The sequence below is a fragment of the Alligator sinensis genome, unplaced genomic scaffold, assembly GCF_000455745.1.
Source record: "Alligator sinensis unplaced genomic scaffold, ASM45574v1 scaffold131_1, whole genome shotgun sequence".
Taxonomy (NCBI): Eukaryota; Metazoa; Chordata; order Crocodylia; family Alligatoridae; genus Alligator; species Alligator sinensis.
In genome coordinates, this window is record NW_005841830.1 from 2741113 (window position 1) to 2759081 (window position 17969).

Below are 17969 nucleotides of genomic sequence, written 5' to 3' on the forward strand. Positions count from 1 at the left end.
TTGAGGAATTCAGCCTTGTCCCCCCTGTCCATCACCAATTGCTTCTGTCCATTTTGTAGGGGTCCTATTCCTCCCTGGGCCTTCCTTTTACTCCCTATATATCTAAAAAACAATTTCTTGTTATCCTTTACTTGGGATGCCATCCTCAGCTCCATGGTAGCTTTGGCCTGTCTAACTGCCTCCCTACAAGTGCGAGCAGAGGAGGTATACTCCTCTTTGGTGATCTCTCCCTGTTTCCACTTTTTATGTGCTCCCCTTTTGGCCCGTAGGCTGCCCTGGATTTCTCTGGTCAGCCAAGGAAGCCTCCTGGCCCCTTTCCCTCTTTTTCCTCGCATTGGGATCGTCTCCCTTTGTGCCCGAAGGATCATTTCCTTAAGGCACAGCCACCCTTCTTGGGCTCCCATCACTTCAAAACTCCTACTCTGCAGTGCATCCTTGACTAATCGCCTGAGTTCATTGAAATCAGCTTTCCTAAAGTCTAGCACTTTCACCCTACTAGTTACCTTACCCACTCAACGTCTTATGAAGAATTCTATTATTAGGTGATCACTGTCCCCCCGATGGCCACCCATCTGTAGGTCCCCTACCATGTCATCCCCCGTTGCCAATACCAGATCCAGTAAGGCATTCCCCCTAGTGGGACCGTGTACCTCCTGTGTCAGGTGGAGTATTAGGGTTTTCTGATAAACCAGAAGCAGACAGAAGCAGAGGCACAACTAAGCAGTTCTGTAGACAAAATTCCCCTGTGCACCTGGGGAAGTAGATGGGGGGCAAAGGAAGATGGTCTTTTGTTCCCTGGGTGTCCCTGCACACAGCTGCTCCAGCACAGCAGGACTGCTCTGGTTGAGCAGCACAAAGGGCTGCTGCAGCCCAGCTGGACCCTCTGACTGGGCAATGCCGGGTGCTGCGTGAGGCCAGAGCATACTATCTTGCCAGAGCTCTTCCTGATCCAACTCTGCCTGCTCCTACTGGGAACAGAGAGCGGCAGGCCAGTCCCATCCATGCATCTTGCTTCTCTTTCAGGGAAGAGCATGTGGAGCAGATAGGGAAGGGCTGCAGGAACAGCATGGAATCCAGCTACAGTTGGTTCTTGATCTGCCTCCGCAGGAGGCACACAGGGCATTTTAACCTGGCCATGACAGCACTCGCATCACGACACCCTAGTTGAGAAGCACTAATTTAATGTGTTGACATTATTAATTCAGCTCTGCTAATGGTGTTTCTTATGTGCACGTACTTCTATATGCAGTTATAACCTGTTCTAATGTATGATTCTTCCTAAAGTAAACCAAGTTCAAGGCTGATTATATGCATGCCATAGCTCATATTTAAGATTCTTCCCAAACAATTATAGAAATGTTGCACTTCATGAAACCCCATGTTTCATATGCTTGTGATTTTTTAAATAAAATGTATAATGAGACTGAGTGGGTTTTTTATTTGCGGGGGAGGGGGTAGGTTTAAGACCCAGCTCCTAAAGCTATGGGATTATGTAGATAGCTGTGAAAAGGTTAAATTCAATCCTAGGATATATAAGGTGAAGTATTTACAGTATTGTAAGTAGAAATAGGGAGGTATAAAGTCATTGTGCAAACTAGCAATGCAACCTCACCTGGAATACTTTGTAAAATTCTGGTCACACATGTTCACAAAGATGAATTCAAATTGCAACAGGTGCCCGAAAGAGCTACTAAGATGGACTATTCATTTTCTTGACCATCCTATATGATGCAAGAGGAGGCTAGAGGATCTTGACTTGTTTAGTCTATCAAAACTAAGGGGTAAGAGGGCACATCAGTGCTGTCCATAAATATACCTGGAGTAAACACCAGGGAAAGAATAGGACTATTTAAACTAAAGAGTAATATTGGGGGGTGGGGGGTAGGAAATGGATATAAACAGATCATTTGCAAATTCAGGCTGATAATGAGAAGAAAGTTTCTAATCATCACAGGCATTAAGTTCTGTAACATCCTTCTGATGGTAGTAGTGGCAACAAAAAGACATCACTACTTTTAAGATGGATCTCGATAAATTTATGATGAAGTAACTGAGATAGCACTTGGTGACTGGACTTGATGACCCAGGAGTTCCCTTCTGCTCCTACGTTCCTAATAACTAAAAAATATGGCCTGAATGATTCTAGTACCTATTAATTTAGAAGACAATATAAGATATACATTTTAAAAAGCTGGATGTGTCATTAGCAACAAAAGTCTTAGGATTTTTAAGACGGTCTTATCATCATCTCCAGGGTGGGGGGGAGGGTCACACACCTGATATTTTTAATATTCCATATGGATGATGCAAGATCTCAATCACCTATGGTTTAGTTTAGAGAGGATGAACTATTAGAAGAGATGGAAGGAGGAGAGCGGGATACAGGGTGAATCGGTGATAGTAAAATGTGAAGCTATTACAGCATAAACAAAGTTTCCACTAGCTCAGGATTGCAGCAATCTTAGCCACAGGCCAGAGCTTTGTAGAGAAAGGCAATTCTGTTTTTTATCATTTAGAAATATGGCTTCATTAAAACATTTCTTAAATTGCCTATTTAAGGGAGTGAAGTCCCATGTCTTGCTTCAGGGGAGCCTCCCTGGTATTCTACCTGGAGTCAATGAGCCAAGTGACCCAGGAGTTCCCCCACCTCCCTCACCAAGGCAGTTAGCATGGAAAAGGGGTCCTTTCCATGCTAGGCCCTGATTGTAAGGCAATCTGCCTGGTTCACTACCCAAAAGACTCAAACCTACTTTGCCCTTGAGAGGGTATTCTAGCAATTCTTGAATTACCCTCTTCTGAGGTTAAAGTTTAGGTTTGTTCACTTGGGTATCCCTTCAGTGCTTATCCTAAACCTAGTTCCCACCTCCAGTGCTGGTTCCTTTAAATAAATCTATATGTTATTTCAAAATTATCAGTGTTAATAAATTATTGATAATATCTCTAGTCCTTTACTATGAAAAATATTAACACGTGGACCAAAAGAGTACAACACAGCCATAAATAGTTGTTCAGTTGCAAGAAAGATTATCTTTGTCCATTGTGCTGTCAACTTAAAGTCTCCAAATCCTCTCAAGTCCATCATACTTGAAGAGAGAAGTGTCTCTTCTATGGTGTGTATATGTACTTTACAATAAATGTGTCTTTTTTGCCTTGTTACCTTGTCATAGGAAACAGTTACCAACTGCATTAACTTCCCAAATCAGTTTAATTTCTCAGCCAATGAAGAGACTACACTAGCTTTGTACCTCTAAGCTTTACATACATGTAAGTCCATTTTTTTCCCTATTTGCTTTACAAAAATCAAATATTTAGCCATAAATTCCCATTTATCAATACAACAACTCCTAATCCACAGCATTATAGATACACATCAGGACATGGGTTGATTTTGGATTTTGATGGCATTGCACATCATCGCATAAAACACAATGCATTTTTCTTCAGTTAAAGAGAAACCAGAAGCTTCACTTATATACTAGGGAGCTAGCATTATATTATTCACTTTAAGATCAAAGCAAAAACAAATGTAATTATTGGAATGTACACTATTTTTTTTAGATTATACATAAAGTTTAAAAAAAAAAGAAACAGCACACCAGGCAAAAATAGTCAAAAGATAGTCTCATTACAGTTACAATGTACATCTCTTATTCAGATTCATAAAACAAAATCCAGCCTTCTTGAATGTATTGACCTGAATTAATATTACCACATATGAGTTAATTAAGTTTTTAGCTAAAGCTACAAAACAATCTATAGGGCTGTGAACTAGAAGAGAGACATTACCAGGAATTAACAGACAACAAAATTGCAGAAAAAGGATTCCTTTTCCCCTCAAACTGGCCTCCCAGGGGATCCTGCCCATCAACTCCCTGAGGGAGGCAAAGTCTGCTTTTCTGAAGTCCAGGGTCCATACTCTGCTGCTCTCCTTCCTTCCTTTCAGTAGTGATACATAGGGGGTGCATGCAGGTGCACATGCACCCCCTGAGCATGGCGGTGCACCCCTATGAAAAGGCACTGCCAGCACTGCCAGTGGTGCCTGTGGGCAGTCGCTGCTTGCCACCCCCACCGCCAACATTGCCAGCAGCATCTGCACATGGTCACCGACTCCTGGTCAGCACTTGCCACCCCACACCACCGACAGTGCTGGCAGCATCTGCGGGAGGTCCCCCACTTACTGCTGCCACGCTCCTGCCACCGCACTCCCACCACCACCAGTGCCACCATGCCCTCCCAGCCACTGGGGGCACACATCATTCATGCTTCCTCTCCTCAGGAACCTGAAGTTGATGATCTCGTGGTCACTGCTGCCCAAATTGCCATCCACTTCTACATCCCCTGCCAATTCTTCCCTGTTTGTGAGCAATAGGTGAACAAGAGCATGGTCCCTAGTTGGACTCTCCAGCACTTGCACCAGGAAGTTGTTGCCAACACTCTCCAAAAACTTCCTAGATTGGCTGTGCACTGCTGTATTGCTTTCCCAGGAGATATGTCAGGGTGATTGAGAACAAGGGCCAATGATCTGGAAACTTCTGCTAGCTGTCTGAGGAAAGCCCCATCTACCTCCTGGTCAGACGGTCTATAGCAGACACCCACCATGACATCACCCTTGTTTCTCTCCCCTCTAACCATAACCTAGGGACTTTCAAAAGGTCTGTCTCCAGCTTCACACTGGAGCTCTGAGCAATCAAACAGCTCTTTTACATGAAGTGCAACTTCTCCTCCTCTTCTCTCCTGCCTGTCCTTCCTGAACAGTTCATACCCACCCATGACAGTGCTCCAGTCATGCGAGCTATCCCACCAAGTCTCTGTTATTCTAGTCACTACATAGTCCCTTGACTGTACAAGGACTTCCACTTTTTCCTCCTTGTTTCCCAGGCTCTGTGCATTCATGCACAGACACCTAAGGTGACTAGCTGATTGCCTTACTTCCTCAGGAAAAATGAGGCCTCCCCTGTTGCCCCATCCTGCTTTTTCCACATCCCCCGCTTCCCCACTTACCTCGGGGCTTTGTTGTCCATCCCCCTGGGAACCTAGCTTAAAGCCCTCCTCACTAGGTTAGCAACTCAGTCTACAAAGATGCTCCTCCCTCTCTTTGTCAGGTGTATCCTGTCTCTTCCTAGCAATCCTTCTTCTTGGAACAACATCCCATGGTCAAAGCAGCCAAATTCCTGTTTGTACCACCACCTGCACAGCCATGCATTGATCTACAGGATGTATCCACTTCTGCCAGGGCCCTTCCCCTTGATACCTGTGCCCCTGTCACCTTCACCTTTGCACCCAGAGTCTTGTAGTCACTCTTGGTCTGCTCAGAGTCACCTGTGGCATATCACTGGTGCCCACATGGATGAGCAGCATGGGGTAGTAGTCAGAGGGTTGGACAAGTCTTGGTAATCCTTCTGTGACATCTCGGATCCAGGCTCCAGGCAACCAGCAGGCCTGCTAAGACAGTAGGTCAGGCCAGCAGATGGATCCCTCCATCCCCCACAGAAGGGAATCTAGAAGCACCACCACCCATTGCTTCCTCTTCATGGCAGTGGTCTTGATCCTCCTCATCTTAAGGATACCTGGACTGACCTCTTCTACCAATGGAATGTGTTCCTCCTCCTCTGTTGCTAGCACTCCATATCTGTTCTCCAGGCAAACCACTGGACAAGGAGATGACAACTTTTTGCTGTCAGAAGCTAGAAGCTTCCAGCTTCCACCTTCCACCTTCCTGGGAATCTGTGCCATCTTCCTTTTCTAGCACCACCTCTGGCAGTCCTTCCTCCACGGTCCTAGAGGTTTCCTCCAGCATGGAATCAATGAAATCCTCACCACAGAGGATGCTTCAGAGTATTGCTACCTTCTCTTGTAGCTCTTTTGCCTTCTCCCTGAGGAACACCACCAGAAGGCATTGCTCACATTGCAAGCACCCCCCCCGCCACACACACACACAGACCTGGCTGACACTGGAAGGAATCTGCAACCCGCAAACCTGGGTGGAAGCATCAATAGCGTGTGGTTTCGTCTGGACAGACAGACACCTCACAGGTAGAAGCAATCCCATGGGTTGGATTGCAATGTCCACCAACCATGTCTCTGGGTATTCTAATCTGCTGCCTCTCACTTCTTGCTTTTCTTTCCAAGCAGACCTTTCCTAACAAACTCCTTTGTAGCTAGCCTGTTGGCTGTTCCTTTTTTCCCTGCAACTTCTTTCCTCTCAGCAAGCTTATGGTGAAGGAATGTGTGAGAGAGTTTCCAAGAAAACTCCCTATCAGACTCCCCCTCGCTCTTGACTCTAGTTGAACAAGGGGCTTAAGTCTTGGTCTCATTGCTGAGTTTTAGCTGCAAAAATAAAACTATGTAGTTAGTCCTAATTACATTTTTTTTAAAATGTTACCTTTTACACTCCTCTTCAAGGAGAGGGGTGGCAAACTAGCCTGCACGCTGACTTGTGAACTGCTTGCAAACTGTCCTGTTTGCTTGGACTGTCTCCTTATATACCTCTCCTGGGTCTGGACTGGCTAGGCCCCTTTGTTACAGGGCCCTTTGTCACACACAAGCAGCAATCAATCAGCAATCAGTCCACTCAGCTTCTCAGAGCGCGCACACCCACCAAACAGCCCTCAGCAGGCCAAACACACAGGCAGCACTGGCTCAGTTACCTTCCCATAGTAGGATCTGGTGCCTCTTCTCCTTCCTCCCCTTCCAGCAAACCTATATCATTCACTACCATATTCCTCAGTTGATATTGGTATTGTGTGGGATGCCCCTTATCTGACATTCTGCTGTGACTTTTGCTTTGTTTTTCCCTTGGTAAGAATCACTGCCCCACCTTTTACATGCAAAATGCATTTTCAAAAAACTAACCAGAAGTGAAAAACAGTCACATTACCCAGAAGAAAAAAAATGACCCTTTCACTTTCCTTCTGCCTCACTTTGATCCTGAAATGAACTTTTGCCGTAAAAGACAAATAAATGTCCAGTCTTTTATTCTTTCATTAATTTGAAATGTAGACTCACTTGGCTGTAGGACCATTAGTCAGTGTCTGAACCTGGGTTTATTACCCTCCTATGTTTATTTTAAGATTTCTGTTCAATCTAAGGGATTTTTAGAGGACTACAAAGGAATTGCCATAAAGTGTAAATTCCTTGCTAATAAAAGTAGTTAAATGACTGTTTCAATTTATCTTGATTTTATGAATTGTACTTTAAAGAGTGTGTGGATGTTCTGATAAGGATAATTCTGATAATTCCTTTTCAAGTACTAAGGCGCTATCAGACTTCTTCAACAGCCACTAGTACTTTCTGAAGTTATACAACCAGCCCTGACTCACTACCTCTTGGTTTTCGACTAATATGTAAAGCAGATTACACTTTGCTTTTTTATGAATAAATTAGAGAATACTCTTTTAGAGTATGATGTTATCAAGCCTAAGAGCCTTTAGTTCCACTGAAGAATAAAGGGAATAAGGTCTATTATTTTATTCTTTGAGAAACATCTGGCTTGTCTTTTCTTTCCTATTTTAGTGCCTGATCCATGAAAGCCTTTATGTTCATGAGTAGCATTGTTGATGTTAATGGAATGATTAATGTACATACAGTTAAATGTGATTATGAGCTTTGTGGGAATGGAACCATAGTTTGTTTCCTCGTTGATGTTTTGGGAATTCTTCTTGATTTGTTTGGACATATCCAAAGACTCGTACATATCAGATAGGATGCTTAACTTGCTGTCCATCATTGCAACATTAGGTTGTACAAGATTTGACAGTGTTATTCAATAAAAATAAGTTATCCAATAAACATAGTCCCTTTTTATTATTTTAGTGTGGTATTTAGTGCGTTACATGCTTTCCTCGATACCAAATATACAGAGAATTTGGGTCTGTTAATTTAATCTGTTTCTCTTAGCTTGATTCAGCAGCTGTCAATATAGTAGTCAGTGTGTGTGTTGAGTTTTCCATGAACAAAGTATGAGTTTGGTTCATTTATTCTCTATTTGGAAGTGTTCAAACAACTTAAATTTCAGATCACCTGCTGTTTGGATTGCTCAATTTGCCTCATTCATGGTGTGTGACTGGCCCCTAAAATCATGTGTTTTTGTTTCTGATTCTAAGCTAAATTACTGAAACTTGTAATGACAGGCAATGGATCACAAAGATAAAATGCTCTTTGTAACGGTGGCTTCCTTGTCGGGTCTCTGCCAGCCGCCCTGCTCCTGGGGGTAACCGTCCACTTTGCTCATCTGCCATGCCATAATTGAAAAATATGAAAGCTCTTACTAAGGCAGGAGGCTACCCATTACTTGCCCTGTTGACAAGGGCCTTAATACCCGCTCCGACCACCCTTTCATGGGTCCCATGGCTCACAGATGTTACTCTGTGTGTGTTACTTCTCTGGCCTATGGCCAGAGCAAACTGGACACACAGTTGTAGCTCTGCCATACTGCCCCAGAGGGCCACTCACACACTACCCCTCTCTCACTGGGGTCCCATTTACTCCCCTGGCTCTCACCCAGCCTCTTTAATACTGCCCACTCTCGGGGCCACACTCATACCACCTGGCCTCACTCACTTCGGGCTTAGCCTCAGTCAGCCCCACTGCAGTCTGTTGGGTATCTCCCACTACCTTCACCTAAGCATTGACTGAGCAATTGTACAACTGTGGGCCTACTGCACTCCTGGTCCCTTGCCGGGCCATTATGCCCCCCCGCCCCCCCCCCCGGCTTCCTTACTCACCTACTCATGGGGTCTCTACTCACTTGCCTGCTTTAGTCTTTGCCCCCCACCTCTCTCAGGGTCTCTCTACTTATCACCCCTCTCATTCAGGGTCTCACTCACACCCTGAGGCTTTACCCTGCTGCCTGGGCATGGCCCCAGGTCCCTCCTCTGGCCTCAGCTCTGCTTCAGGGTTCTTTAGCCAAGCCCTGGGCTCCCCCTGCTTGCTAGAACACCACCAGGGACATGGGCTGGGGTTATGAGGTGCCCCGACCCGCCTTTCACTGGAGAGGTAACTGGCCTGGCATTTCCTGGGGGCTCCCATGCCACTAAGAGCCCCACCAGGCCACCCGTTCCCAACAGGGTGCAGTTTTAGGTCTTATGCAGGATAAGAGGTCATCTCCACCCCATAGCCCCTGCCCTTACCTCCTGGTATTCTCAGAGCAGCCTCTCAGCCTGATGTTACCTCCTTCCTTCCTGCAGCAAACTTCAGCCTAGCTTATATCCCTGGGTCCAAAATGGCTGCCCTCAACAGGCACCTGGCTGCTGCCATTTTTCTGCCCTCCAAATGGCAGGCACCAAAGGTGCCCTGCCACACCCTTCGTTGTGCCAAAACATCCTTGTATGTGCAGAAATGCTAATATTCATATGGATAGCACTCATTCAACAAACATTTGCATAAACACACGCTATCTGTGTACATCTTGGGTGCTTATATTTTAGGGAAAAACTTTTAAATCCAAAACAAAGATTTCTGGCTTCCCTGTTTTTCTTTTTTAAATATTTTTTTCTCCCATTCCAAAATGTTATGACCTCTTGGGCCTTAAAAATAAACAACAAAAAACCCCTTGTACTTTACCTTCACTAATTAAAAAAAAAAAAAAAAAAGTAACACACCATCACCCTTAATCTTCTAAAGCCAAAAACATATTCCTGATGTAAAGCTGTTTAAAATAAGCATCCTTTAAAAAGGATGTCTTGCCAGTTCTGTTACACAGCTGGGCTCACATATTGGACTGGATCATAAAATATTATTAACCTCAGCAGCACCATCTGTTGGGGAGCTTGCTAAAATATAGTAATGCCTTTGTTTTGCTCTTCAATGAAGCTGCACCACATAATGCAAATCATAGCATTTGTCTTTGTGCTGTTTTGCAGTGTGAAATCTCTCCTAACCAAACTCTTTTGCAGATATTACAAGTTCTTCATTTTCCATGGATTTTTCTTTTTTCTAGATGACTGATTTTTTAGATTGCAGAAAACAGAAAATAGTCTGCAGAAAACAGAACCCCCCCACCCCTTCTTAAGTCTACTTTAGACAACTTTTATTTCATTAAATCCTCTAAAGGGTATGCTAGCAAATAGCTTGTGTCTATGTTACACATAAGGCACATCTGATTATGTGTCATCATGACAGAAGATAGGGATAGAGTGAAAGTCTTTGAGATCTATTTGGTTACATCCTAAGCTGTGAGATTTAATTCTATACAGGATAGTAAACTAGAGTTAGTTCACAGGAAAACAGGGTTCTTTTCCCACTTTACTTCTCATTTGACCTTGAATGAGTCAGTTGCCTTTCTATGCATCCTTTTTCCCTTTTCATTTCGTTTTGTTTTCTGGGGGGGGGGGGGGGCTCCACTCACCGCACTCTTCTCCTACATGCATATGTACTACATAGCATGATGAAGACCCAATCTCAGCTGAGCCATTTTGATCCCACCCTAATATGAAGATTGGAGCAACTCACACTTCAGTTACAGCCCCCAATGCAGTCTAGCTAACAATCACTTCCTCTTTCACTTGCTAATCCGTCAGTTTTTTTAGGTAGACATATATTCACTTGTTCTCTAGTTATCATAGAGGCTTCCACAGTATACAAGACCTGAATTTCTAAGGTTAAGAGCAAGTAAAGGAAAGTTTTTGATTTTAAAAAAATCCTTCAAGCCTTTTCTTCTCTGTCTTATTACATAATAAAAAGTCAGAAAAGGTCACAAGACCAATTTATTTTCCTTTGTAAATCTTTTTTCCTTTAATGGGCAGGTTCCTTGTTAGGTACAGTTCAATGATTTCTCAAAACAAAAAGGACTAGTTTATATACTGGTATATTATATGTAATACTTTTTTATGGCTGACCCTTTACTTACAGTTATAATCTCTCATCACAGTACCTCAGGCCCTGTCTGAGCCTATTTGCCACTAGCTTAATTTCAAAAGAATAAAATAACCATAAATAAATGATGCTCATAAATGGTATGACCATTTTCTAGGACTTCATTTTGCAGCTGTGCTCTGGTATGTCTCTAACAAAAAACAGAGATATTACTGAATCACGTGACATAAATTGACCAGATCATACATAATTGACCAGATCCCAGCCTGAAAAAATGACCCCTCAGCCCCATTTCCCAAACTGGCAGCTTGGAATCCAAGTCAGGAAGTCCTTGTCACTGTCAGCATGGGGACATATTGGAGGTCTTACCCAAATGTGTTTCTCTTCAGCAATTTCTGGCTGGCATAACAGCTAATTGGGGCATTAGGGCATATGCAGACACAGTACATGCCCTGTTGTAATTTACATCAATATGCATCTTTATGTAAAGTGTACCAGGTTTTGGAATGGACAGATGTTCAGCTATCCATCAGTAACTGCCCACAACATGTGGTTGTTCCTGTACCTTGCCACAAGATGGTTAAGGGAGCAGCTGATAGCAAATGACAACCCCAGGATAGAAGCAGACAGGTGGCACCTAAACTCTTGTATTTTACCCCCATGGGGTTTTTCCCCTGATCCTTTCAGGGATAATCCTGAATCAGATTGTGTGAAGTTCCTCCATTTTAGGGGTTTATATCACATCGGTCATGCTTCTTATACAGGTGTACTGCCAGTTACACTGATGTGAGCATCGTTTCTCCAGGCCCAAAATGACACCATAGCATAAAACACACAAAGGCAGTCTGAGAAGCCACACAAAAAGAAACACTGTATAGCCAAGTGCATTCTTGCACAACTAAAGATCCACCCTGTGTGTTCATAAAAGAAGACAAAAACCATTTCCGTTCTGCAGCTCTACAGCACTCCTGTAGAGTGCCCAGGATTAAGCAGTTTCCTCTGTTGTGCTGGGGCTAGGAAATGTGCATTGCCTCTAGTGCACCCGGCGTCACCCTTAAAACCTGCCAGCAGAACTCAGAAAATGCATTTAATTTGAATTTGAAGTAGGCTCAACAATTTATGCCAGAGAAAAATATCAGCACGGGGTACTGTTATAACAAAAGCTTCGTTCTTGGGAGATGTTCCATTGCAAGCTCAGCCCCATCGTATTCTGTCATCAAGTTATGACATTCTCTTGCCTAATCTATATGCCTAGTTAGTGATGACAGAGATCCAGTAAATGGTACATGTCAGGCAGATCTGCTGTATAATGTAACCTGTGCAGGGATTGATATAAAATATATATAAGCCATTTGTGAGGAGCCTGGAGTGGTGGATAAGTCATTAGACCAGGCTCTATTTCAGACTCTGACACTTGTTTGGCAAGGCTGCCTTAATTTTCCTGAATCTCCATTTCCTTATCAGTAAAATGAGATACTGATTTCCTCTGTCAAGGGCTTTAGGATCTAAGGCTGAAAATTACCATTGACTCTTTGTGCAAAATACTCCTTCTTCTCTGACATCATCTCCTTTTTACAAGCAATACCTCTATTCCTTTTCTCCACAGAGAGATCTCACAGAATGATGTCTTAGAAGTTGTTGAAGCAAGTGTGTTTTCCAACCTCCCTAAGCTACATGAGATGTAAGTATATGAGCAATATAAGATCAAAGTGTATCAGTGTAATGGCTAGTGATAGCCAGGTATGTAAGGCTGGTGGTTCAGCACAGGTAAACTTTGAAAACTTCAGATGTATGCAGGCATCCAGAGGCTCTTCCTTTCCACTGGCTTCCTTTCTCCTCATCTCACCTTCCCTATCTTTTCCCAATCACATTTACCTATTTTCCTCAAAACTATTTCTTCTTACATAAAACACATCCTTAAACCACTGGGAATATCATGTAGGGGTTGAAGTCTGGGATTCCCTTTGCTGGTGTTCTCTTGAACTTACATAAATTTGCTACTCCCTTCTCACCATCAGAAGAACCCCAGGATGTATTTCACTTCTTATATGTATTTTTTAAATTGATATATTGGTCCATTTGCTCTTACATTTGTTTTTTTTTCCTTCACAGAAGAATTGAGAAAGCGAATAACCTTGTGTACATTGACCGAGATGCCTTCCAGAATCTTCCTAACCTCAAATATCTGTAAGAACTTTTGCATTTGCTATTATGGGAATTGTTCAAAATGATATGAATGTGTTTCTTTCCTCTTTCATATGAATGTCCATAAATATGTTCACTCTACTTACTTCCAACAATGGCAGTGTTTCAGCAATGGTTTTCGTTTGTGCTTTGCGTCAGATGATTAAAACCTTTTAATATGAATTTATTTGGTGTTTAGTATAATTTTATTTTCATTTAAATAGCACCTCTCATCAGGAATGCAGTCTACAGCACCCTAGTTGCCACATCTGTCCCCTTGGGAATGCCATCACAATTCAGTGATAATTAAAACCATCCTTAAAATAGAGTGTTATCCAAAAATATTTTTGCAGCTTTTAGCATGTGACCTTAACCTAACTGCTAATTTCTCTTCTTTGCTATGTATTAAAAACAAATGAAATCTAATGGATGCTGTTTAACTGTGATTGTATTTTGTGACTGCAAGCTTAAATAACTTCCCTGGGTGGTCTTTGCTGTGCAGCTATAGATACTCCAAGATGTCACGTTAACTTTTTCATGCCCTAGGTAATATATTCCACTCGTTAATCTTAAATGTTGAGAATATGTGCCCTATGTCCTGTTTGATTTTTTCTAGTTTTCACTACTAGCCATCAGCTTTTATCTTGGCTTAGTCTGATAAAATATACAGCTTTTGGATATGAGAGATACACTCCCGATATACTGTAGTTAAGTCACCTCATGACTTTCTCTTCAAAAAGCTGCATGCATGAGGGCATTGAAATAAGGGTTGAGTAAGTCTCAAATCATTCTTGTAGCTTTCCACTCTGAACCCTCCCTGGTTTTTAATGCTCTTTCTACAAAATACAAAATAGATATCAGCCCTGGATGCAGTTTTTCAGCTTTGATCTCACCAGAGGCTTCTGCAGAGATAACATCACTTCTTTAATCATACTCAATATGCATTTCTTTATATGGAGCTTTGGTTTAGGTTGGAACTTAAAAGGGCACCTCCTCCTACCTTTGGTCCCTAGTTGCTTGAGTGGGGTTTAGATTATCCAATGAAATATTCTCCTTCTCCACCCCTCTCCTCAGGTCCTTCTTTTATGTTCCATCAGGTTGCATTGGCCTTCTAGGCGTATGCCAGCAGGAAAGCCATTGTGGCCATCCCCTTAATGAGCTTTCTGTCTCACAGGTCTCTGTTCTAGTGGAAGCTGTCATGCTTTAAGTTAAGCTTGGACTTTGGAGCTGTGGCATCACTAAAGCTGCCCGATCAGTCATTATTTAAAAGCATGATAAACTGAAACATGGTTAGAGACACTGTACTATGAGATTTCTATATTATCTTTAATGAATCATATTTAGATATTTACAAATGTTGAGCCAATGTAATCTCACTGTATAGTTTCATGCTCATCAGCCAATAACTAACTGAGAAAGAAAAATGAGAACAGTTCATCAGAATCTTACACACTTCACTGAGAAAACTAGAGTATTGTTTTTAATTCATGAACAAAGAAATGTGCTTAGAAACAAGTATAAACATTTTGGTCTGATTTTTCTTTACTCCAAACACTGTATATTGGCAGGTATGTTTCTCCTTTACCTTAACTTTTAACCTTTCACATTGGGAAAAAATTCTCTACTGATCTTTAAATAAGCTTTGCACTATATTCTCTACCCTTCGTATCCAGTTGCAGTAATTGTCAGTCAGCTGCAGTTTGCTCTTTCCCATTCAGTCTGCTATAGTTCTGTCTCAACAACACTTTCACACACTGCAGCTCCCCATCATTACCAACTATAATCTTCCAATTCCATTTTGTGGCTTTTAAAATTTGTCATGTTGCTTCATTCTGCTAATGTCACTTAATTCTTTCAGATTTATCTAATCTATAGAAATCCAGGGTCTGTTGTCACCTTCAATTCCTGCTACCAACTGTGCTCTTTTCACTTGGTCCAGAATTTTAAATTACACCAGGGGTTTTATTTTATTTATTTATTAAGATAAGAACTGAGAAAGTATTTCTTTAGCACATCATTTTCAATTGCTAGAAGCACTTATAATCAGTTAAGAGCTTATTGTTTTTTTTAAAGAAAAATGTATTACCCAAGGTGCCGTCCCTGCTGTTAAGGCATGGTGCTAATCAGACAAAGAATATACCAAGCTGTTGCCCCAACAAGGACTATAACGTCAGGGGTATCCAGCTGAATGAGACAACAACTGTCTACCTATAGCTAGACAAAGGAAGCCCCACACTCCAAATCACTTGTTCTTTAAGTCTCCCCAAACCACTGCCTAACTTCAAGTGTAACCCAGCTAGTGACACAAGGACAACTCATTAAAGCATTTTCCTATGATGGATTCACGATGCTCTTATTAATCCTAGTTCGACCTAGTGCTGCACTTCGTGTACAATCAGCCTTTCCCACTTACTGTCTGATTTAGATCTTCTCATGGAGGCAGCATAGCCAGACATCAAATAATTCTTCCTGTACAGGAATCTTATTGCATCAAAGAGGAGAAATGTTATCTCTTCCATCACCACCCACTTCTGGCACTTGGACCCTGAGATTTGGGTGAGGAAAAGGGGTCTGACCAGATTTTCCTCATGCCCACTTATTTCTGTCTACCAAAACAATCCCTTGGAACTATCAGCAGTAGGCTTAAATTTCAGCAACCTTGAACAGCAGCTAAGGTTATGAGCTTCGTTGGATTCTTGTTTTTTACCTCTTACAAAAGAGCAACTGAATCTCCATGTGTTCAAAGACGTAGCACTGAAATAGTTAACAAAGGGCCTAATTCTCCTTTCAAACTGGTATAAATCAGGAGCCATCCCAGTAAAATCAGTAGTGTTCTACCTACATGGACCTAGTATAAAAAAGAGAACCTCATCCTGGTTTGATCATACTACAATGGGCTAACATTATTTTCTTTGAAAGTGCATGCTCCAGTACTGAGGTTGGCATGGTGTGGAGGCACAGCTGCCCAAAATACAGTGCAACAGTGGACACTTCCAGTTTTGCTTTTACCTTACAAGCTGGCATGCCAGTTAATAGAGCATGATGGTTTGTAAGGTGCTGGATAATGCGGCTTTTACACTATATACACAGCTGTCCAGGGCTGTTGTAATGGCAGGTGCAAAATTCTGAGGTGGAAAGATGCTCAAAACCACCAGAAGCCAGGATGGGTATAACTACAGCCACTATGGAGCACTTAGGAAGAGTGAAAAGTGACAAGATAAAGGAGTCAAGGAGGGAGGTAAGGTCAGGGCTGAGGGGAAATAGAGGTGGTACTTGGTGAAGTAGGTTTTAAAGGATTGGGAGAAAACCAAAAATGCTTGTAGCCAGAGGTCAGTGACAGGTTGAGGAGGAAGGTATGGGAGAGGATGGTGGCAAGGGAAGTTAAAGGGCAGAAAGATAGATAAAGTATGGACCTGGTGAATGGGGAAGAGAAGGGGCAACGGGTTCAAGTGTAGATGAAAGAGTACAGGGAGCATTATCCATACTTGTATGAAGGATCAATGAATGCTTTTCTCTTGTCACTCTCCTGTTTTTAATTGATTCTCTTTGTCTTACTGTCATACTTAAAGCCATGTCACGAGATAAGAATTCTGAAGGGCCCAGCCAGTGCCCTCCCCCCCACCCCCATAGGGCCATCCCTATGGGGGGAGAAACGGGGTGACTGTCCCGGGCCCTGTGCTTTGGGGGGGCCCTGTGGAGTGGGGTGGAGCAGCAGCAGCGCAGAGCTGAGCCAAGCTGTGCCAGCCCCCCCCCCCCCCCCCCCCCCCCGCCACCGACGCCAGCATTGCCAGCAGCAGCAGCTTCTTGGGGTCTGGGATCCGAGTGGGGGTGGGGCCCCACATGGGCTAATTTGCCATGCACCCCGAACCCTGCTCAGGTTGCCTCTGCCCAGGGGCCATGGCCCCCTCCCCTGTCAGTCTGCCGCTGTGTTCAGTGCACATAAACCAGTTTGAAAATTGCTGAAACTGGTCTGAGATAAACCTGGTTGAATGTAGTATCAGACTTGACTGATTTGGGTCAAACCAGTTTATGCAATGTCTGTCCCAGACCCCTTCCTGTTTTAGATTAAGCCAGGGTCCCCCTGCATCCCAGATGCTTTGCAACCCTGGGCGGGGCTCTGCTCTCTGCTCTATCCCACCAGGGCTGGCCTCGCCCCTCTGCTCCCTAGCTCGAGCTCTTGCAGAGAGCAAGGTACAGTGGCATCTGCCTGGCTTCCTCTTGCTCCTCCCTACCCTGCTCCCTGCTCAAGCAGGGATTCCCTCCTCCCCTTTGCCTTACACAGACACTTCTCAGCATTACCTAGCATACGACATGCTGGCTATGGTCCATGCTGTGGGAGACAGGACAAAAGCAGACAGGACAGTGTTGGCTCAGGGCTATTTGGAGCTAATCAACGGGTATCTAGTAATGTCCTGGAAAAAGTTGATTAAGAAGAGCTTGAACTAATGAGAGAAGCTTTCGTTTTGTTTGATGGGCTGATAAATGCTAACAACTCCTTGTGTAACTCCCTGCTGTGTAAATAAATGCTCTATTATCAGCAGCTGGGGGGGACTCCATAATAAGAACATCCTGCCAGGGCCTGACCACACCCTGCCCCTTAGCTCAGCACTATAGAAGGGAAAGGAGGGCTGCTCTAGTGCTCCCCAGCTTTTAGCCTGAGCCACTGCAGGCATGTGCTGGCATTTCCTCAGTCTAGAGGGGATGTCTGTATGGTTAAAAATGGGTTCAGCCTAGCCAGGTTAAATTAACCTGCAAAGATTGAATCAATTTAGGCTCAGGCTTTTTGAATGTCTGTCCCTAGCCCTAGGGTGGATAGGTTAGGATGGGGCTAGCTTTGCTATTGCTGTCTGGCTCAGGAGTTTGTGTGCTGAGCTGCTGCTGGGGAGCTTGTGAGTTCAAGTCTGGGTTTAGAGTTGGTGATTGCCCCAGGCAGGGGTCCTTGATGACAGCAGGAAACTTTGTTTACCTTGACA

At 43.4% G+C, this 17969-nt stretch overlaps 1 protein-coding gene across 1 annotated transcript in view; it reads left to right on the top strand.

Moving 5' to 3' along the window:
• FSHR (follicle stimulating hormone receptor) overlaps positions 1-17969 on the top strand; it is a 191581-nt gene that overhangs the window by 92324 nt on the left and 81288 nt on the right. The window contains exons 3-4 of the mRNA XM_006014720.2: positions 12419-12493; positions 12925-12999. Coding sequence (XP_006014782.1) covers positions 12419-12493; positions 12925-12999 — 150 coding nt within the window. The remainder of the gene's footprint in view (positions 1-12418; positions 12494-12924; positions 13000-17969) is intronic.